Source organism: Rana temporaria, chromosome 12 (genome assembly GCF_905171775.1).
Source record: "Rana temporaria chromosome 12, aRanTem1.1, whole genome shotgun sequence".
Classification (NCBI taxonomy): domain Eukaryota; kingdom Metazoa; phylum Chordata; class Amphibia; order Anura; family Ranidae; genus Rana; species Rana temporaria.
The window spans coordinates 16043137-16065414 of record NC_053500.1 but is presented as its reverse complement, the minus strand read 5'-3'; the positions used below and the strand labels follow the sequence as shown (position 1 = coordinate 16065414).

Below are 22278 nucleotides of genomic sequence, written 5' to 3'. Positions count from 1 at the left end.
TGAGGGGCCAGCGGAGGAAACCACAGAGCACAGACGGCCCTGGAAGTGTCGAACGCAGAGGATCTTTGAGCAAACTTCATTCTTCAACCGTAAACAGTTTGGTGATGAGAGTAGTTGTCTTGTCAGGTCAAGACCGCTTTTCAACTGTTAAAAATAGTGACGCAGCCACTCTTGATCAATTGACTTAATTCAGAGGTTGGAATGACTCACCTTCGGAGCTTCTGCCTTACATCCTGGTTCTTGATTTCATTCTTCAGGTCCTCAAAGTCCTGTGCTGAGGTGAGATTGCAGAACATCCTGTAGTCATTGTACGGTGGAATACCATGGTCCCTGCCACGCTGGATGTTGATGGCCGCAAGGTCCAAAGACACAGTATGCACAGCAGCAAAAAGTTTCTCAGTGAGCTCCAGATTGAGTAGTTCTGTGGGAACCCTCATCTTACCAGGAACCCCAAAGAGGCCTCGAAGAATAGGGTCTATCCCTCCCTCTTGGAGCAACCTGAATGGGCTGAAGAAAGCCTTGTGCAATGGAAGATGGCCGTGTTGGATAGGTTGAAAGGTTTCATTCAGTCGATAGATAATGGGGTTAATCAGGGTGTGCCCAAATCTTAAAGCAGCTGTGGCAAAGGCATTGAAGATTGCGCTGTTGACGTTGGGGTCGTAGCCTTTATACTCCCCCAGCATTCTCATTCCAGGTTCTCCAAGAATCTTTGGAAGCCAATGGGTGAAGGTAATGTGCTGCATTTGAGCGCCAACAATCTTTCTGGCCTCGTGGTAGATCTTATCACTGTTCCAGTGAGGGTTGAGCTTCAGTAGATGTTCTGCAATGCGATTATGCTCTCGAAACCATATAGTGTGCATGGCAGTAAGGGCAAGCTGCTCATTAGCTCGATGGTCTCCAGCTAGAAAGCACGGGACTGAACTTTCCCTCTCGTCCCGCATGCATTCTGTAGGAGGTCCATGAGCATAAGGCATCATGGGCTTTCCAAAAGTCATCACTCCACCGACTTTCAATAGACCCCTCTGGTTTGTCAGATCTCTGAGCTCTAAGGACTGGTGCTCAGAACTCCCATACACATTGGAGGCATCAATGTAAGCAGTGAGCAGATTGACCTGCTCTCGGTAATAGGCAGAGTCCATGAGAAGAGAGGTCACACCGCTGCCACAAACTGGACTGGATCGGGCAAAAAACATGCAGTGTCCATTTTTTAATCGAGGATCCTTCTCAGGCATGCTGATGGGAAAGCATGGAGGGTCATTGGTACACACCTGGCTGCAAGGTGCTCCGTCAGAGAATCTGGACATGCCTAGTGCTGGAATGGTCTGGTCTAGATCATGATCCAGAAACTGACCCCACTGCATGAGCATGTGTGTGTACTGGGCATCTGGAGTGATGGTCTCGGTGCCAATCATGGTGGTAGACACCAGACGAGGGAGCGGTAAAGGCAGCACACCTGACTCATCTGATGCTCCTCGGGGGTGGTTAAAGCCATTCTGGTAGGCGGGCTTGAGAAGGCGCTGGAAAGCAGTGACAGAGGCTCCCCACATTGGATGCCGTAGGTTGTTACATGTACCATCGAAGGTGCGGTAGCGTTGGTGGAAACAAATGTCTGAGCAGTTAGGTGTCCGCCTGTGAGCAGAGCATCCTGAGATGTTGGCAATCATGCTGATGTAGTGTGATGACACCAGATCCCTATAGTGATAACCTGTATGGAGTAGAACTGAGAAGGTTATAGACTCTTAAAACAATAAACTTCCCATCCAACCATAATTCTTCTGCGCTGCCTGAAATAGAAAATAAAAGTTGCCCAAATAAGAAAATTTACAGTTGGATAGTGGATAGGGTAGGGTAGGGATAGGGAGGTTACTAGATACCAGTTTAGCCTGGACCACCCTGCAAACTACACTGTAGTTTAGCAATGCAACCTGGTCCAGGACCCACTAGACATTGTATAGGCAAAAGCACGTTCATGAGGTCACCCCTGTGCTCTTCCCTCCAGTAATCAGGTTTGCACTAACATTGTTGTCAAAGCAATTTAGCCCTCTTTGGCTTCCCAGTGTGAGTGCTGTGGTGCATGTTGTTTGGTATAGCTGTCTGGAGTTCGGCTTCAACCAGCCGTGGACATTTGGCATGCTGAACACACCCTACAAGTAACATCGCTCTAAATCAGACCAGTTCTTTAAAATCATTGACCTACCTGTGCTGTTCAGGTTTTCCGGCAGGCCTTGCTGCACATGTTCCTCTATCAGTTCAAGGGTCCTCTCCAGGATCTCCGCTGCGCGGACAGTTTCGATAGCCTGAGGGTCACGGGGGTAGCGGGACAGTGCAAAGAGATCACTAGGTGACTTTGGTAATCTGCGTAAAGATAATAGTCTCATTTTTTGTAGGATGTGCCATAGTGTTCTACCGCGACAGCGACGGACATAAGTTTACGTTAAAGAGGACCTGTACCATGGAAGCCATGCACAAAAAAGTAAGCAGAGAGTCAAAAAACTAGTCATTAGTATTGCCTGTCTTAATGCAGATGATATTTTCCCTTTACTCACTAGGGATAAGCCGAACACCCCCGGTTAGGTTCGCAGCAGAAAATGCGAACAGGCAAAAAATGGACACGTGAACACCGTTAAAGTCTATGGGACACTAACATGAAAAATCAAAAGTGCTAATTTTTAAAGGTTAATATGGAAGTTATTGTCATAAAAAGTGTTTGGGGACCCGGTCCTGCCCCAGGGGACATGCATCTATGCAAAAAAAGTTTCACAAACAAAGTGTCAAAGATGGTAAAAAAACACAGTAGACAGTCTGATAAGGGAGGGTGGGGAGGACGGGGTAGTGGCTGTAACTACACCCAAATCATCCCCACTCAAAGGGATTTCCTGGACTATGTCGGTACTGGTAAAGATGCAATGTAATGCATATAAAAACGATTTATTAAAGAAATCAAATATACACTTGATACAATTAAAATTGAACAAACAATAAACAAATGCTCAGGTAACCCCCCATGGACATCTGTAATTGTCAGTTGCTGGATTGGTCGAATTCTCGACTAGTTTCGTGGTTGCCCACTTCCTCAGGAGAACCAATCTCTAGAACAGATATTATAAAACACATAAACAAAATATTTACACAAACAGCAATTCATAAATACATAAATATTAATTAGTAGCTTACCCACTGAATAGATATACAGTGTGTGAACCAAGGACGCTATGCAGGATCCCCTGCGGCGGACAAAGGGGATATGGGTGGATTCCTGGGGTATGGAATATAATTAAAAACCAGATGAAACAAGGTTGTGAGCTAGGCATAAGGGGGAGAAGGGGAGGGGGGAGGGGCATGGAGGGGAATGAGAGGAAAGGGGGGGGAAGAGGAAGGAGGTAAAGAGGAAAAAATCGGGGGGGGGGGAGGGAAGGGTTGAAGGGGGACCAAGAAGGGGGGGGGGGAAGAGAAAAGGAAGGGACAGAAATGGGGGGGGGGAGGGTAATAGAGGATAAATAAGGGGAGGAAAAATGGGGGGGGGGGGGGGGGGGGAGGGGAAGGACAAGTGGGAAAAGTGGGGGAGGGGGAAAAAGGGGGGGGGGAATGTAGAGAACTCACCCAAACATGCATGTCGGGAGTTTGGTACAGCACCATGGCAAGATATTATGGCCGTGAGAGCTGAGTAACAGGAGGGGGTCACTGATGTGGCTAGCAGGGGGCAGTAGGGGATAAAATTGCACATAATGAGTTGCTGGTAATGACCAGCGATGACTCGAGGGGTGCAGTTAAACAAATAATTAGCCCCAGTGGCATGGTAATGCCAGTTACTGGGACAATGGGATACAGATCCCCGAGAGTTACTACCTACGGGCAGCCACATGTAGCCTGTGTGTGCCTCACCACGGCAGTCGCCAGGGAAAGGATCCACCATGCTCAACCATGGGTGCCGAGGCACCTTAAATGAGCTCCCCGACCATGGGACGTCAGGAGCGCCGCCAACGATCAGCGTCTGACGTCACCAGGTGTGTTTCCCCACACAGGGCAGGTGCGTGGAGCGCTACCGCGCATGTGCATCCAGGGCGAGCCAATGGGCAATTAGCCCACGGCGCACACGGAGCTAGATGGGAAGGAAAGTTATTCCGACCACATCAGGAGGAAACACATGTCCGCCACTGGGGAAATGATAAGCGACCAGGGTTCACACAAACTAAACAGGGATAAAGATTATAAACAAATAAAGACATTGAGTACAATTATTAAGAAAACATGGGTAATGAATAAACAGGTGAACATATGTAGTGCTCACCGTAATGATCACTGTATTAGTTGACTCAGTGCAACTGTCACAGATCTGACAGCTCAGAGCACAAGGCTAGATCTACGTCGTAGAACGACGAGGTATCAGTGAGGATGGGACAACCCAGGGCATGTGACGTTAAACAATACAAGTTGGTGATAATTGGAAGGAGGTGGCACTAAGGTGCAACCAATAATAAGTGAATGGGTATATGGTGTACACGTGTGAACAAGGATGAAAGGTGTGTGGTGTGGAAATTATCAAACACAAGGTGTGAGGCAGTGAAGGATAGGTGGATGTAAATAAAGTAGTAAGATAGTAAAAATAATGTGAATACATAGGGTGAGTGGCTGTCCGTCCCAAAGTGGGATCAGGGTCGGGGTGATGGAGAGTTGTATAAAAAGATTGTGCTGAATAAATTCGTAGGTAGTAACTCTCGGGGATCTGTATCCCATTGTCCCAGTAACTGGCATTACCATGCCACTGGGGCTAATTATTTGTTTAACTGCACCCCTCGAGTCATCGCTGGTCATTACCAGCAACTCATTATGTGCAATTTTATCCCCTACTGCCCCCTGCTAGCCACATCAGTGACACCCCTCCTGTTACTCAGCTCTCACGGCCATAATATCTTGCCATGGTGCTGTACCAAACTCCCGACATGCATGTTTGGGTGAGTTCTCTACATCTTTATATCCTTATATTCTTGTTACTATTCAGCAGCCTGGCAAAAAATCCCCCCCCCCTTTTTTCCCCTCCCCCACTTTTCCCACTTGTCCTTCCTCTCCCCCTCTCCCCCCCCCCCCAACCCCCCCTCATTTTTCCTCCCCTTATTTATCCTCTATTACCCTCCCCCCCCCATTTCTGTCCCTTCCTTTTCTCTCCCCCCCCCCCCCTTCTTGGTCCCCCTTCAACCCTTCCCTCCCCCCCCCCCCCCCCGATTTTTTCCTCTTTACCTCCTTCCTCTTCCCCCCCCTTTCCTCTCATTCCCCTCCATGCCCCTCCCCCTCCCCCTTATGCCTAGCTCACAACCTTGTTTCATCTGGTTTTTAATTATATTCCATACCCCAGGAATCCACCCATATCCCCTTTGTCCGCCGCAGGGGATCCTGCATAGCGTCCTTGGTTCACACACTGTATATCTATTCAGTGGGTAAGCTACTAATTAATATTTATGTATTTATGAATTGCTGTTTGTGTAAATATTTTGTTTATGTGTTTTATAATATCTGTTCTAGAGATTGGTTCTCCTGAGGAAGTGGGCAACCACGAAACTAGTCGAGAATTCGACCAATCCAGCAACTGACAATTACAGATGTCCATGGGGGGTTACCTGAGCATTTGTTTATTGTTTGTTCAATTTTAATTGTATCAAGTGTATATTTGATTTCTTTAATAAATCGTTTTTATATGCATTACATTGCATCTTTACCAGTACCGACATAGTCCAGGAAATCCCTTTGAGTGGGGATGATTTGGGTGTAGTTACAGCCACTACCCCGTCCTCCCCACCCTCCCTTATCTTGCTGTAGTCATTTGGATGATGGTACGTTTTTACATATTTTTCTTTCTTCCCTAAGTGAAGCCATACTCCACCTTTTTGCACAGTAGACAGTCTCTTATTAAAAAAAAAAAAGAAAAGAAAAAAAAAATTCAGCGATGTCCTCAGTTATGAGGAATCTCTCCCCTGCTGAGCAGTTATGAGGGATCTCTCCTCCACTAAACATGTATGGGGGATCCCTCCCCCACATAGCAGTTGTGAGGGATCCCTCCACTGCTGAGCAGTTAGTTATGAGTTACTGCTGCCCTGATGAGCAGTTATGAGGGATCACTGCCCCGCTGAGCAGTTATGAGGGATCTCTCCTCCACTAAACAGGTATGAGGGATCCCTCCCCCACTGAGCAGTTATGAGGGATCCCTCCACTGTTGAGCAGTTAGTTATGAGTTCCTGCTCCCCTGATCCCTCCCCCGCTGAGCACTTATGAGTGATCATTCCTATGCTGAGCAGTTGTGAGGGATCTCTCCCCCCGCTGAGCAGTTATGAGTAATCCCACCACTGCTGAGCAGTTACAAGAGATCCATCCTGTGCTAAACAGTTATGAGTGATTCCTCCACTGCTGAGCAGTTAGTAATAATCCTTTCTCTGCTTAGAATTTAAAAGTGATCCCTCCCCTGCTGAGAAATTATGAGTGAATCCTCCCCTGCTGTGCAATTATGAGTGACTCCTCCTCTTCAGCGCAGTTATGAGTAATCCATCCTGCACTGAGCAGCCAATAGTGATCCCTTCCCTGATGAACAGTTATTTAGAATATCTCCCCCACTGAGCTTTTACGAATGATCCCTCCCCCTATTGAGCAGTACGAACAGTTTCCAGTGAATATTTCCCTGCCGAGCAGTTACAATTCATCCCTCCCCTGCTGAGCAGTTACAATTCATCCCTCCCCTGCTGAGCAGTTACAATTCATCCCTCCCCTGCTCAGCAGTTACAGGTAACTCCTCTTCAACTGAGCCGTTACATTTGATCCCTCCCCAATGAGCAGTTTAAAGTGTTTCCTTCCCTGCATTGCAGTCACAAGTGGTCCCTCCATTACTAACACTTCCAAATGATTCCCACCTTCCCTGAGCAGGAACAAAAGATTGTCCATCCCCCAAGGAGCAAGCATCTGCAGGAATAAACACTCATCAAGGTGTCAGAAATAAAAGCTCTCTTGTGCTGTATTACTCCATCTCAGATCAAGCCCATCATTTTCATAACCAACTGTCATTGAATGTGGGGTAACACTGACAGTTCCTATTTTTGACACAGCACTGGTGCTTGCACAAGGAAGGGCTTCTTACCTACAGGGCAGCCACCTGTACCAGTGAGACTCCTCACCTGCTGAACAGGTATCTGTGAGTGGCGTTAAAGCTGCTGTTGACGCTTTGGATGGCTTCTCGCAAGGACATCTCCACAAAGGCGTCCCCGAGTCGCGCCGTATCTGGGGAGATGCAGATAATCAGTCGCAGTCGTCATCATTTGCACAGGACAAAATTTACAAAATGACACATTGGGGTTGATTTACCAAAACTGGAGAATGCAAAATCTAGTGCAGTTGTGCATGGCAGCCAATCAGCTTCTAACTTCACCTTGTTCAATGAAGCTTTGACATAAAAACCTGGAAGCTGATTGGTTTCTATGAAGAGTTGCACCAGATTTTGCACTCTCCATTTGAAGTAAATGAATCACTTTGGGTACAGTTGCAAGAAAAGGTATGTGATCCGTTTTGGAATGATATGAATTTCTGTACAAATTGGTCATAAAATGTGATCTGATCTTCATCTAAGTCACAACAATAGACAATCACAGTGGGCCAGATTCTCGTACTTTTTCCGCGGCCATAGCGTAAGCCATTTACACTACGCCACCCCAACTTACTGGAGCAAGTGCCATATTCCTCAAGCACTTGCTCCGTAGTTTGCGGAGGCGTAGTGTAAATGGCCCCTCGTATCCCCGCGTATTTCAAAAGGGGCGGCTTATATTTAAATTAAGCGCGCCCCCGTTCCGATCGAACTGCGCATGCGCCGGGCTAAAAATAGCCCAGTGCGCATGCTCCAGTTCTCGGCGGAAAACGTCAATGACGCCGATGTGTGCGTCATTGACGTAAAGTCGTATTCAGGAACGACTTAGGAAAACGACGTACCCGACGGGAAAAGACGACGCGGACCCGACGCCATACTTAACATGGCATACGTGGGACTGGCGTAAGGTTACCCCTCATATAGCAGGGGTAACCTTACGCTTATGCAAACGACGTAAGCGACGGTTACGCAACGCGATTTCGTTCGGGAATCGGCGTATCAGGCTCATTTGCATAAACAAATGAGACCTGAACGTAAACGCCACCTAGCGGCCAGCGGCGAATTACATTTAAGATCCGACAGTGTAAGTGACTTACACATGTCGGATCTTCAGCGTATCTTTGCGAAAATGATTCTAGGAATCACTCGCATAGATACGCGGGTCAAAAAAGAGAGATACGACGAAGTTTCCTGAGATACTCCGTCGTAACTCTTCTGAGAATATGACCCAGTCTGCTTAAACTAATAAACACATGTTTTTATTGAACACACCATGTAAACATTCACAGTGCAGGTGGAAAAAGTATATGAACCCCTAGACTAATGACATCTCCAAGAGCTAATTGGAGTGATGTGTCAGCCAACTGGAGTCCAATCAATGAGATGAGATTGGAGGTGTTGGTTACAGCTGCCCTATAAAAAACACACACCAGTTCTGGGTTTGCTTTTCACAAGAAGCATTGCCTGATGTGAATGATGCCTCGCACAAAAGAGCTCTCAGAAGACCTACGATTAAGAATTGTTGACTTGCATAAATCTGGAAAGGGTTATAAAAGTATTTCCAAAAGCCTTGCTGTTCATCAGTCCATGGTAAGAAAAATTGTCTATAAATGGAGAAAGTTCAGCACTGCTGCTGCTCTCCCTAGGAGTGGCCGTCCTGTAAAGATGACAGCGAGAGCACAGCGCAGACTGCTCAATGAGGTGAAGAAGAAACCTAGAGTGTCAGCTAAAGACTTACAAAAGTCTCTGGCATATGCTAACATCCCTGTTAGCGAATTTACGATACGTAAAACACTAAACAAGAATGGATCTCATGCAGAAATCCATATCATTCCAAAAGGGTTCACATACTTTTTCTTGCAACTGTATTTCAGAGTTCCTATGACCAGAGAACTTTGTGATTGCATGGGTTTGTATATCTCAAAGAACAACATAAAACTTGAGATAGGAGACAGTCATCTGGCTTAGGCCTAGGTTGCCTGCTCACAAAGTGTACTTACCTTGTGGCTGCACATGCAGCTGGACCGGCACAGAGCTGACCCCCGTAGAGCTGGTGGCATGACAATGATACTGCCCACTATCCTTCATCACAGCCCTCTGGATATAGAGAGCCCCCGATTCAAGAACAGTGTGACGCCCATCATTGGGCAGTTCTTCTCCTAAAGACACAAAAACAGACATAGATTAATGTAAAACAAACGATACTGAGGATCATTCAGCCACAAATGAGAACATTCATTCCTTTGGCAACCAATCACATTTCAGCTTCAGTTCCATAACCAAAATGGACGTTTTTATCCCATACCAATATCTTCTCATGTTCTGTGACTAAATACGTTTTAATAGCTATTTGTACAATAGGGTACAAATCCTCCCAATGACACCAAAGATCAGGCAATATTACTCCCAATGACACCAACGATGGGGCACAGTTCCCCCCCAATGACCTCAACAATGGGGCACTCACTGACACCAAAAATGGGGCATTGGTGCTGGGACAATTTCTACTCATGATGGGCACAGTCTGCCACCCCCCTAAAGTCTGAAGGACTCTGCAGCGTCTATGATGGACGTCACACGTCCTGCAGTCCCGGCATTGGACCAGTGGGACGTCCATCATAGGCATTGCCCAGGCTCCAAAGGGCGGAACCTGCTATAAAACTCATCGAGTCGGCAGGACTCGGCCACATTCGGCAAGGCTCGGGTCTGGTCCGGATCAGCTCGGTCCTGGCGACTCGGCTGCCCTCGGCCACATTCCGGGGCGCTCGGGATCAGATTGGTCCCGGCGCTCGCCGCTCGGGGATAATAATGGAGACCTAAATGCCTGAGGCTTGGTGCTTTTCGGGGACCCATTTGGGGCTCCAGCCTCCCAAGCCCGGGCCTCCGGACACCCCTGATAGGATTTAAAAAAAAAAAATTCCCCCCCATTTGTTGGTTTAACTAGATGGGCGTGTGTCTTTTTTTCAACCAGAATAACTATGTAACTATACATTGGTGTTGATTTATTAAAACTGGAGTGCAAAATCGGGTGCAGCTGTGCATGGTAGCCAATCAGCTTCTAACTTCAGCTTGATCAATTAGGCTTTGACAATAAAACCTGGAAGCCGATTGGTTTCTATGCAGAGCTGCACCAGATTTTGCACTCTCCAGTTTTAGTCAATCAACCCCAATGTGCATTAGTACAGCCTGGACCTTGAAAAAGTGGGTACACCCCGAAAGCATGTCCTGAAAATTTTGATGTTCTTGCAAATCAAAAAAGCTTTATGAACGGTAGACAATTGTTCTTGCACCGATACGGCTACAATGACCTCTGGCCACCATTAGATGAGCCAAGAGGAAGAGATGAAGACCTCGGGCTCTAGCAGTCCATACAAAGCTTTTCAATTCAAGTCTTTTAAGGACATCAGAAGCCGTCATGCTGTTGCTCCCCACCGAGAGCTGGCATCTGTACAAGGTTTGTCAGAGAACTCCACCAATCGGCGATCGGCTGAGCCGGGCTCAATGCCAAATCTGGCGGCAAAATAATCAGAGGAATTATCACATGACTACGGAGCCAAGTAAGGTTATAGAGGACCTGCACACAATCAGGATTGTCTACTTGTTATATGAGGGCCGAATCATACACGACGACGATGCAGCTTCATTTATCGTCAGCCCTGAAATCTTCATGCAAAAAGCTACCAGAGACACGATTTTGGCTTTGGAAACCAATGTACCCAAGTCAAACTAAAATCACGGGGTGGAAATAAAAAAAATTCACTAGATGGCAAAATACTTAACAATGGGGTAGATTCAGAAAAGAATTACGCCGGCGTATCCATAGATACGCCGCGTAATTTCAAAGCTGAGCCGGCGTATCTACTTTCTGTATTCAGAAAGCAAGATACGCCGACATTAGCCTAAGATACGACTGGCATAAGTCTCTTACGCCGTCGTATCTTAGGATGCATTCTGCCGCTGGCCGCTAGGGGCGCTTCCGTTGTTGTCGGCGTAGAATATGCGAATTACCTAGATACGCCGATTCACAAACGTACGTACGCCCGGCGCAATTTATTTACGTCAGGCTTTTTCGGCGTAAGGTTGTTCCTGCTATTAGGAGGCGCAGCCAATGTTAAGAATGGACGTCGTTCCCGCTTCGAAATTTGAATTTTTTTTTACGTCGTTTGCGTAAGTCGTTCGCGAATAGGGCTGGATGTAATTTACGTTCACGTCGAAACCAATACGGCGTTGCGCCGTACTCGGGAGCAATGCACACTGGGATATGTACACGGACGGCGCATACAAAACGTCAATCACGTCAGGTCATCATATATTTACATAAAACACGCCCCCCCTTCCACATTTGAATTACGCGCGCTTACGCCGGCCCCATTTACGCTACGCCGCCGCAACTTACGGAGCAAGTGCTTTGTGAATACTGCACTTGATCCTGTAAGTTGCGTCGGCGTAGCGTAAATACAATACGCTGCGCCGCCGTAACTATGCGCGCCCCTACCAGAATCTAGCCCAGTACCATTAAATCAATAATAGAAGGCTAGTTTGCAATCATTCAAATGAAATCGATCACAAATCATCCCTTAAATGGGAATTAGAGTTAGACAGAATGTACCCTTGCAGTGAGCTCCCCCCCCCCCCCACCCAAACCCAAAAGGTTAAAACAGAACTCGGGGAAAAATTGCACTGCATGGGTTAACTGCTCGTTTTCTTTAGGTGTGAACACAGAGCTTATACTCACCCGATCCTTCAATCCTCCTGAAAACGGCGCGGTTCCCCATTGCCAATGTAATAGGCCCACCCCAGAAATGTAGAGACTGTTCCGGTCCATGCTCTTCAGGGAAGGGTAAAATAACCAAGGTGGGAAGGTGAGGGTCTTACCATCTTTAGTCCAGGTTATGACTGGAGCTGGTTGCCCATTGGCAGAGCAAAGAAATTCGACATCCCGTCCTTCAGTCACGGTCTGGTCTCTGGGAACCACGGAGAACTTCTGAGGATCTGAAAGTGAAGTGAGGAAATCGAAGGATAGAAAACACAGAGAAAGACCATTTAGAAGAAGACCAGATGACCTCTTTAACTTTGACACCGCCGCAGAGCTAGACTGGAATATCTCTTCAGATCATTACTGTAATCAATATATTTGCCGTATGGCCTTGTATTTTCTCACCTTGTACGATGATAGACGCAGAGGCCTGGACACTGCCCTCGCTATTGCTGGCGTGACACTGATAGAGCCCCTGGTCCGCGGCGGTGAGGTTCCGAATGTACAGACCTCCAGAGCTTGTGATGGTAAAGCGCCCGTTATTGGGAATCGCTTCTCCGTTTTCCGTGGTCCATGCAATTTTTGGCTGAGGGTCCCCAGAGACGCCGCACTCCAGGGTGACGCTTCCATCTACGAGCGCCTCCGTGGTTTGTGGATGGATTATAAACACCGGCTTGGCTGAGGAGACAGAAAGATTCGACTGAGAACCTTCCAAGGCAGGGCAGTCAGTGCCTACATTGAGAATATAAATGTACGGTCCGTGTTTTATAAAGTGTAGTGCTTGGGCATCAAAGCTGGCTGTACACCAAATATAAAGACATGGATGAGTGAGTTTGGGGTGGAGCAATTTTACTGGCCTACACAGAGTCCTGACCTCTACCCGATAGAACACCTTTGGGATGAATTAGAGTGGAGACTGTGAGCCAGGCCAGTCCAGCCAGTGCCTGACCTCACAAATACTCTTCTGGAAGAATGGTCAAACATTCCCATAGACACTCCTAAACCTTGTGGACGGCCTTCCCAGAAGAGTTGAAGCTGTTATAGCTGTAAAGGGCGGGGCCAACTCAATATTGAACCCTACGGACTAAGACTGGGATCCCATTAAAGTTCATGGCCCAGATTCAGAAAGGAGTTACGTCGGCGTATCTCCAGATACGCCGTCGTAACTCCGAATGCAGGCCGTCGCCTTGCGACGTCTGATTCATAAAATCAGATACGCCTCAATGTTGCCTAGATACGAGTGGCTTAAGTCTCCTACGCCGTCGTATCTTAGGGTGCAATATTTACGCTGACCGCTAGGGGCGCTTCCCAAGACTTCCGCGTCGAATATGCAAATTAGGTAGATACGCCGATTCAGAAACGTACGTCCGCCCGGCGCTTTTTTTTACGTCGTTTACGTTCGTCTTTTTCCGCCGTAAAGTTACCCCTGCTATATGAGAGGTATCCTATGTTAAGTATGGACGTCGTTCCCGCGTCGAATTTAGAAAAATTTACGTAGTTTGCGTAAGTTACGTTCACGTCTAAAGCAATGACGATTTGCGGTGTAATTTCGAGCATGCGCACTGGGATTCTTTCACGAACGGCGCATGCGCCGTTTGTAAAAAACGTCAAATACGTGGGGTCACTATTAATTTAGTTAAACACGCCCACATCATCCACATTTGAATTCCGCTGGCTTACGCCGTACCACATACGTTACGCCGCCTTAACTTAGGGCGCAAGTTCTTTCTGAATACGGAACTTGCGCCCTAATTTACGGCGGCGTAACGTATCTGAGATACGTTACGCCCGCCGAGAGATACACTATTGTATCTGAATCGGGGCCCATGTGTGTGTAAAGGCAGGCGTCCCAATACTTTTGGTAATATAGTGTATATATCACAGGAGGCTGTGGGTGGCCCATATGTGTTATCCTTACCAAGGCAAGTAACCTTGAAAAGAGGGAGGGGAGCACTAAAATAAATGGCCCACTTAACAATCCATGTCCATGGCTTGATATGTACGAGACCAATTTTACCCAAGGGACATTTCCAAAACATGGCCTGTTGGGGGTACTTGAGGTTGGAAAACACTAATCTATAGGTACACATATTCAGGTTCAGGCCCTCACGTTACCAAAAGTTTGGGAAATTTAAAGGGGACTGTACAGGGATTGTTCAATTAGATTGTGACATATAAACAGTGCTGGGACAAGATCACCCAGTGCCCTGGGCAAAGATGACAAACTGTGTCCCCCCTCCAGAACCGCCATCAGGGGGGTACAGGCATTAGAGGCCCAAATGTTCCCAGGGGCCCAGCCCCCCCTTCTTAGGTTTTTATTTCGGCAGCTACCCCCGGTTCTCAAGTCGCGGCAGGAGGAGGAAGAGGTGGGTGAGATGACACTGAGCACCCCCCCTATGGGCTCCAGGGGGCCCATGCCTGAAGCTGTGTAAAATTTCTGATGGCTGCCCTGCCCCCCTCGAGATGTGCAAGCTTATGAGGAGGAGAGCGAGAGCACAGCCTGCACCTCCTCCCAGCTCTCTTCTTTTCTCCTTGCTGCTTCCAGCACTGGGCTGACATAAGTAGTGATGTCACTCTCACTACTCCTGTCAGCCTTATAGTAGAAGAAACTTGCGGCGCCTCCATCCCTACAATACACGATGTGCTCAGGGCAGCCGCCCCTTCTGCCTGGCTCTAATGGTTGATCCAACCAAGGTCAGGACTGGCTGATGTTCCCCACCTGAAACTATTTCCGTTGATGATTCTCAGACATTCATATTGACTGGCAGGGAGGCATGAGTCATTAAAATGAATCTGAATGAGGCAGATGTCGGTATTACCTAACCTTGTTATGCGGTGAAAAGGACCTCTTTCTCCCATTGCTGCTCTAGTGGATGTTCCACCTCATTACAGAACCCATGAAAAATACAATCACGGGTGCACCTGCGTCTTTTAAGCGACTCATAAGTGAAGAAGGCGCGTTACTCACATCGGCTGCCAGAGTAGCGCAAGATGGCCTCTTGAGTGCGCACCTCCCCGGCGATGTTTTTGGCCGCGCACTGATAGATCCCTTTATCCGACTCCTGCGTGTTCTGGATCATCAATGTCCCATCATGCAACAGATGCAGCCTCCCATCGAAACTCATATCGATCTCATTGCTGGAGGGAAAAAAAAGAGTGTCGGGTAATGTAACGGAATGGCCCTTGATACCCAGAGACTTTTGAAGGATGGGGGGTACTCCTGTGCCAGCTTCACTAATGACTCTTGGGTCTAGGGTCATCCTATGTCCCTTATGGGCATAGGATGACTGAGAAATGATAATTCATGTATTGCAGGAGATCTGGACATATTACAGGTTGTTAATTCTGTCCACAATAGGTCAATAGAGTGTGTCTCCTTCGATGCTTAACATAGACTGTTGAGATGCTAATTAAGTCTGCTACTGTGGTGATGTGGATTGAAGCTTGAGAGCCAGCCTGGCTGGATATTATGGGATGTTTTAAGTGTAAAGCTGTGATTGCATTCTATGGTCTATTGTGTTAATTAAGCCTGGCTCCTAAGACCTTTCATTGTGTATGCTAATGACACTGGGGTAGATTCAGAAAGCAATTGCGTCTGCGTATCCATAGATACGCAGCGCAATTGCTTTGTTGCGCCGGCGTATCGACTTCTCCTGATTCAGAGAGCTCGATACGCCGACTGCAGCCTAAGATATGACTGGCATAAGGCTCTTATGCCATCGTATCGTAGGCTGTATTTTTACGCTGGCCGCTAGGTGGCGTTCCCGTAGTGGTCAGCGTAGAGCATGCAAATTGCATACTCACGCCGATTCACAACCCTACGCGAGCCCTGCATACGCATTTTACGTCGTTTGCGTGCGTCGGGTTCCGCGTAAGGCTGCTCCTGCTATTAGCAGGGGTAGCCAATGCTAAGTATACCTGTCGTTCCCGCGTCGCCATTTTTAAAAATTACGTCGTTTGCGTAAGTGAATCGTGAATGGCGCCATTTATGTTCACGTTGAAGCAAATGACGTCCTTGCGACGTCATTTGCCGCAATGCACGTCGGGAAAGTTTCCCGACGGAGCATGCGCTATACGTTCGGCACGGGAACGCGCCTAATTTAAATGATCCACGCCCCCTACGGGATCATTTAAATTGCGCGCCCTTACGCCGGGCAGTTTTAAGGAGCGCCCACGCAAATTACGTAGCTACTGCTTCATGAATGAAGCGTAGCGCACGTAATTTACGGAGGCGCAGCATTAAAACGGTACGCTGCGCCTCCGTAAGAGGGCGCAAAAGGTACCTGAATCTACCCCACTGTTTTGTGTGAAAAGTCTATTGATGATAAGATGTGGAATGTGACCTGTCAACTGTAGTAATTACCTCCTCTAAATGCGGAGCCAGGCTGTCTGGATAATGATTAGGAATTAGCCCATCTGAATGTGTAATTGAAGCCCCATTGTGTGATGTAGGGGGGGTGGAGAGTTTCATTGTCCCTGTAACTACTGTAGCATGCTTTTTGGTGTATAAAAAAAAGTATTCATTCATTTTGGAACCAGTAAGAGAGCGTGTGTCTCGTTATTTCTGGGGAAAATCCAATGGTTCCTGTCTGCTGGATTTTGGGTTGTCGGATAAGCTGTCGTGGTTGGTGGAATGGAAAATCGTAAACGGTGGTGACCGTTACAGGTAATAACATGAAAATATATGTGCCGCCATTCCTTTTTTCCTTTATTAGCATTTTTTGAAATTTTCATAAAACATGGATATTTGGTCACTCGATGCCCCGTAGTACATACACCGAAATAATTAAGTAGATTAAAAGAAGACAAACACCCATTGGGTCCTCTAAAACCCAATCTAATTTTGGACAGAGTTGGAAACGTGTATGCCCATTTGTACAGTTGGCTGTACCCAAAACCTGTGGCTCGTTATTTTACATTATATGACCTCATACGCCCCTGTGCATGAGCTCTTATATATATATATATATATATATAAAAAAACTCAGGCTTAACGCGTTTCATCACGTTGTGGCTTGACCATAAGCATCCTTTGTGATGAATGTGGAGAAATGTGTCAAGGAGGACATTTTTGGTTGGGGTGGAGACATTATGGTTGCATAGCCATCATGGATTGTCCAATAAAGTAACTCAGAAAAGCACAGACATCACTAAATGGTGGACCACGGTCTGGATCCGGACTGAGTCGATGTCTAATCTGGACCGCTGCGGACCCTTTAGGAACCTTTCTGCCCACAGCCATCCCCGCTGCCGTGGCCATTCTCACAGAGCCAACAGTTGGAGGCCGGACAGCTCTGGACAGAGAGTGGAGGAGGACAAAGGGGGGAGTCAAGACTGGGAAACCTCGAACACTCACTTGTTATGTATCCATCTGATGTCAGGTTTGGGATTCCCCTCGGCTCGGCAGATAAAATAAACCGTGTTTCCAAGGACGACATCGGCATCTCTAGGTTCCGATAAAATGCGAGGCATCTCTGGAAGAAAAGGAGACCTCATCAAATGACAGGTCCATGTTTATGGTGGAGCCATTTTTTTTGCGATTCTGAAAGGGGTTTATTTTGTTTTGAAAAGAGGGGAATGTGTTTGAGCCTCTGTCCAGATTTTACTGCTCTTTTTGACTGCGTTGGGGAGATTTGCCCTCACTGCTTGTCAGGACAGGAAGTGATGGGAACTCTCTCTAATGTGGACAAATACAAAAAACAGGTTGTTAGTAGAGAGATGAAAGGATAAAATATCTTATCGTGTTTTGATTGCTTGATTACTTGTGTTGATGTCACAGGGACAGGAAGTGAGGATATTTCCCTGCTTGTTTACCCAATCAGATCCCTGCAGTCACTAGTCCAGAAAAATAGGATTTTTGTACTCACCGTAAAATCCATTTCTCTGAGTTCATGGACGGACACAGCAGCTTTTGACCTTAGGGTTATATCCGCTTCCTTCCAGGAGAATATAACCCTAATGTCAAAGGCTGCTGTGTCCATCCATGAACGGAAGAGAAAATAGGATTTTTGTACTCACCGTAAAATCCATTTCTCCAAGTTCATGGACGGACACAGCAGCCTTTGACCTTAGGGTTATATTCTCCTGGAAGGAGTTTTTTTTTACTACATCGGGGACAGGGCCATCTAGTGCCCAGGGTGAACATGCCAAACTGCCCCCCCCCCCCCCCCCTCAAGATGTATGAGCAATGTGTGTCAGCAAAAATAGCCCCCCAAAAAATGAAGCACTGTATGCTTACCTCCTATATATTCCCTCTCATGCCAGCACACATCTTTGACCTCCCCCCTCACCCCCCCCCCCATTCCAGCTCAAGTCCTCTCTCCCTCCAAATCCCCACAGCACATATCCCCCCCCACGGAAAAAAATCACTCCTCATAGCACAAATCCTCTACTCCTAACCCCCCAACCCCAACGAGTACTACACCATTCCTTCCAGCACAAATCCCTCCTCCTAACACAAATCTTCCCACCCCCTCCAAATTTCCCCTCCTAGCACAAATACCCCCCAATTGTCCCTACTGGCACAAATCCTTCCCCCAAAATGTCCCCACCTAGCACGAATTCCCCCCCCCCCCCCAGCACAAATACCTCCCAATCGTCCCTACTGGCACAAATCCTCCCTGCAAAGATTTCCCCTCCTAGCACGAATCTCCTCCCTCCTCTACCATATCAACTCTTTTAGCACAAATCCCCCCTCCTAGCACAAATTCTCTTCCCCTATCTGCCGTCCCAACACCAATTCCCCCAAATCACCTTTCCTAACACCCCCCCCCAAAAAAAAAATTCCTCTCTTAGAACAATTATTACCCCCTGCAGTTCCCCAAATTCTCCCATCCAACACAAATCCCCTCCCCCATCTCACATGATACCACAGTGTCCCGGCCATGGCTAATGGGGAGAGGAATTGCGCAATGGTAGGTTTCCGAGCTCTCATTATTGAAAACAAATCATTCATACTCCCAAAAAAATTGTGGATGGAGTAAAATGTTTCTATTCCCCAAACCATAGCTCTCGGCTCACCGCAGTTAAACTGATCCTCAGGGAGGGCGCTGACAGACTTCCCTCGCAGATGCGTCGGATGTTCGCACGTGGCGGCAGTCAGCGTGCTGCTCCTCTCCGTGAACTTCCTCAGGAGGTCCGCCAACCACACCAGCTCACAGTCGCACACCAAAGGGTTGGAGTCCAGGCGCCTGGACGCACACAGAGACAAACTGTAAAAATCCTTTCTGGTGCAGCTCTAAATTTACACATTTATGCACCCGGGAGTATGGGATGTCATTAAAGAACAACTCCAGGGGCATCCAGGAAATCTATTTTCCCTTTAGCTATAGAAATACTAACACACATTAGATAAAAAATGTAATTCTGGCTGGTGGTGGCAGAGCCTTCTCTATATGATGATGACACGGGGGGGGGGGGGGGGTTATTATGGGATCCTAAAGTCAGAAAGAAGCTGGTAGGTGCTCTTTAGCAGTTGGGGTGGAGTCAACCATTAGGACCCTTTTGGGGCAACAAACAACTTACAGACGGGTCAATGATGGGAGCTGAGAGAAGGTTCCTGGATGAATCCTAGCGATTCGGTTATTGTGCAGGAACCTGCAAAAGAAACACGACATAAAGACGAGCCAAAGGGAGAAAATAATTCACAAGACCTCAGCTATTCCAACCACTTACAGTCTCTCCAGCTTCGGCAGATCCCCGAACGTGTCAACGTCCAGAACCTCCAGGCTGTTGAAGTGGAGATACCTGGAACAGGGGAAGACAGATACAGAGCATGGGCTGGGGGGAACGTCTCGCCTACCATGCTATGACAGTGGCCAAACTCTGATATGTGTCTACAATTGCCACACAACATAACAAGGAAATACTACAACTCTTTCTACAAGTGAAAAATTGGTGTAAACGGGCAAAAAGTTCAAACTGTTGTCAAATTGTTTCTGTGCACAGGGCCGGACTTACCATTAGGCTTGACTGGGCTCGAGCCCATAGGCCCCACCCAATGGGGGCCCCGGGCCCAATCACGGCGACCCCCCCGTTCTCGGCAATCGCGGCAAACCCCTCTTGCAATTTTGCGGCAATCGCGGCAAACCCCTCTTGCAATTTTGCGGCAATCGCGGCAACCCCCTCCCTCGGCAATCAGCTGGTCGCTGCATTCTCGGCACCTCAGCTCAACAACTTTGGCGGATGGATGTCATTCTCGGCAGCCCCCAGCCACCCCGCTCAACAACTTTGATGCCCCCTTCACTGCAGCTGTCTAAGGGACCCCAAGATTACTGAAGGCAGCCCCACCCCGTTCAACAACTTTGGTCGGTCGGTGGATCCCCCCTCCTGCTCAACAAGTATGATCGGTCGGCACACTGCCCCCCCCCCCCCCCCCCTGCTCAATAACATTGATAGGTCGGCCGGTGGATCCAACCCCCGAACTATGATCGGTCCCCCCCGGTTCTCTGCTCCAGGGGGCCCCTTCGATTATTAAGCCCAGGGGCCCCCACCACCCTAAGTCCTGCCCTGTCTGTGCATGTCCACTGGTCTGCAAAGGCCGAGCTCCGGTTTATAAAAACTGTAGAACTGGAACTCTCGTGCAGAGAATGACAACTTCATTAAAGTATATGCATACCCAGAAGGTTCCTTTTTTAGTTTTGGATAGAGTAGGGAAGAGTTAGAACCCATCAGTTTACTTTTTATTGTCCTCTTGGAGATGCAACAGAGGGACTGAGAGGTGATCAGTTGCCCTCCATTAGCAGATTTATTCTTGCCTTTTGTTCTGGTGACAACTCTAAAATGTTGGATTCCTTATTGCGTTCTGTCTTGGCAATATTGCAGAGATAAATACAGAGATGGGTTCTACACAGCGGGGAAAAAGACAGCAGTAACAATTTGATGGAGGTTTTTAATTCTTCCACACTCTAGGCCAGTGTTTCTCAACCATGGTTCTGTAGAACACTAGGGTTCCTCATAAGATTGGTAGGGTTTCTTTGATCAGTGAACAGTGGTGGATCAATTTCCCACCTAGCCTTTAGGGCCATCTTTAAGGCAGGGCAAAAGGGAAAGCTGCCCTGGGCCCTGTCATTGTTGTGGGGCTCAAAGCAGCTGCCTCATACTTGCCAACTATCCCAGTTTAAATTCCCTTGTCCCTTGAAGTTTTAGTCCTTTGCTGTGTCCTGCTATCTCAGTGTGAAGTGCTGCTACTAATGCTGCTCTGCCCTATTGTTGTGTACAGATGACTCATCTGCAGACCTGTGTTTACATGTAAATAACCGCCATTCATATGTAAATAGCTGAGGCCGGCGACATTTATATGTAAATAAAGGCGACATTCATATGTATATCATGCCCCTCTGTAGTGAAGAGATGATGTGCTGAAACCTCTAGCAACCAATCAGTGAGCAGTATTACTGTACAGTAATCTCTAGCAACCAATCAGCAAGAAGAAATCATATGCTGTAACCTTTGGCAACCAATCCCAATCACTGCCTGATCTGATACAGTAAACTGATTTTAAGTCTAGCTGATATTTATTGTATGTCTCAGAGCAGGTGGAGAGCAAAATTGCATGGGGGGCCCCCCCAAGAAAAATTTTGCCCAGGGTACAAATAACATTAAAGACGGCCCTGGTCCAGCCACAAGTAATATGTGGAGAGGTAACTTTCTAGCACTTGCAACCACATTCAACAAGCTTTCAATTACAAAAACGACTGAGTATATTGATGTGGCCTAGCACCACTCTTGCCATAGGACAATAAAAACTTGAAAATGAACAATACTAGGCTGAAAGTGGTTTAGGATTATATTAATGCCGAGGCTGGCTGCAATACTCACAGCTGTTCTAGCGAGCCCAGTCCATGGAATGCATTCCCCTGTATGCTACGGATTTCATTCTTGTACAGGTATCTGTGAGAAAACAAAAGATGAAAAGTCTGGATATGTGACCATCAGTAGGAAGAATGATGTCTACATGCAAGCAAGAAAGCCAATAAATAAGGAGATAGAGAATGGGATGCAGTAAGAGGCGTTGGCAAAGAAGAAGGGTGTGTTGGAGACCAGGACCTTAGTGAGATAAGGAGCAACAAACTCACATGATCAGGGGCACTAAAGGGGGAAGGATGGGGTAGTGAGATAAAAAGGGGACAGGACAGGGACTATCTTTCTGGATATGTGCATGTTCTTCATCGGTTCTTTGATATTGTAATTATGAGATTGTATCTCTTTTTAGATGTTTTGGTTGACTCCTCCTGAAGAAGCAACATATGCCGTGAAACATGTAGAGGAGCACGCCTATACCTACATCTCTGTGTTCCCACCTACCAGTTGGATTCTATGCTTCGTTAGTGTAACACAACTACTTACAACGATGCCATTATTGTCTTGTTGGTTTGGCATTTTATGTATTTTTTCTTAATCAATG

General features: G+C 47.3%; 1 protein-coding gene across 1 annotated transcript in view; it reads right to left on the bottom strand.

Annotated features, from left to right (window-relative positions):
- LOC120919469 (peroxidasin homolog) overlaps positions 1–22278 on the bottom strand; it is a 57213-nt gene that overhangs the window by 19594 nt on the left and 15341 nt on the right. The window contains exons 4-15 of the mRNA XM_040331651.1: positions 21693–21764; positions 19548–19619; positions 19398–19469; positions 18894–19063; positions 17230–17347; positions 14842–15011; positions 12279–12551; positions 11993–12109; positions 9118–9276; positions 7155–7257; positions 2198–2355; positions 211–1705 (exon numbers count right to left, since the gene is read on the bottom strand). Of these exons, the coding sequence (XP_040187585.1) occupies positions 211–1705; positions 2198–2355; positions 7155–7257; positions 9118–9276; positions 11993–12109; positions 12279–12551; positions 14842–15011; positions 17230–17347; positions 18894–19063; positions 19398–19469; positions 19548–19619; positions 21693–21764 (2979 nt within the window). The remainder of the gene's footprint in view (positions 1–210; positions 1706–2197; positions 2356–7154; positions 7258–9117; positions 9277–11992; positions 12110–12278; positions 12552–14841; positions 15012–17229; positions 17348–18893; positions 19064–19397; positions 19470–19547; positions 19620–21692; positions 21765–22278) is intronic.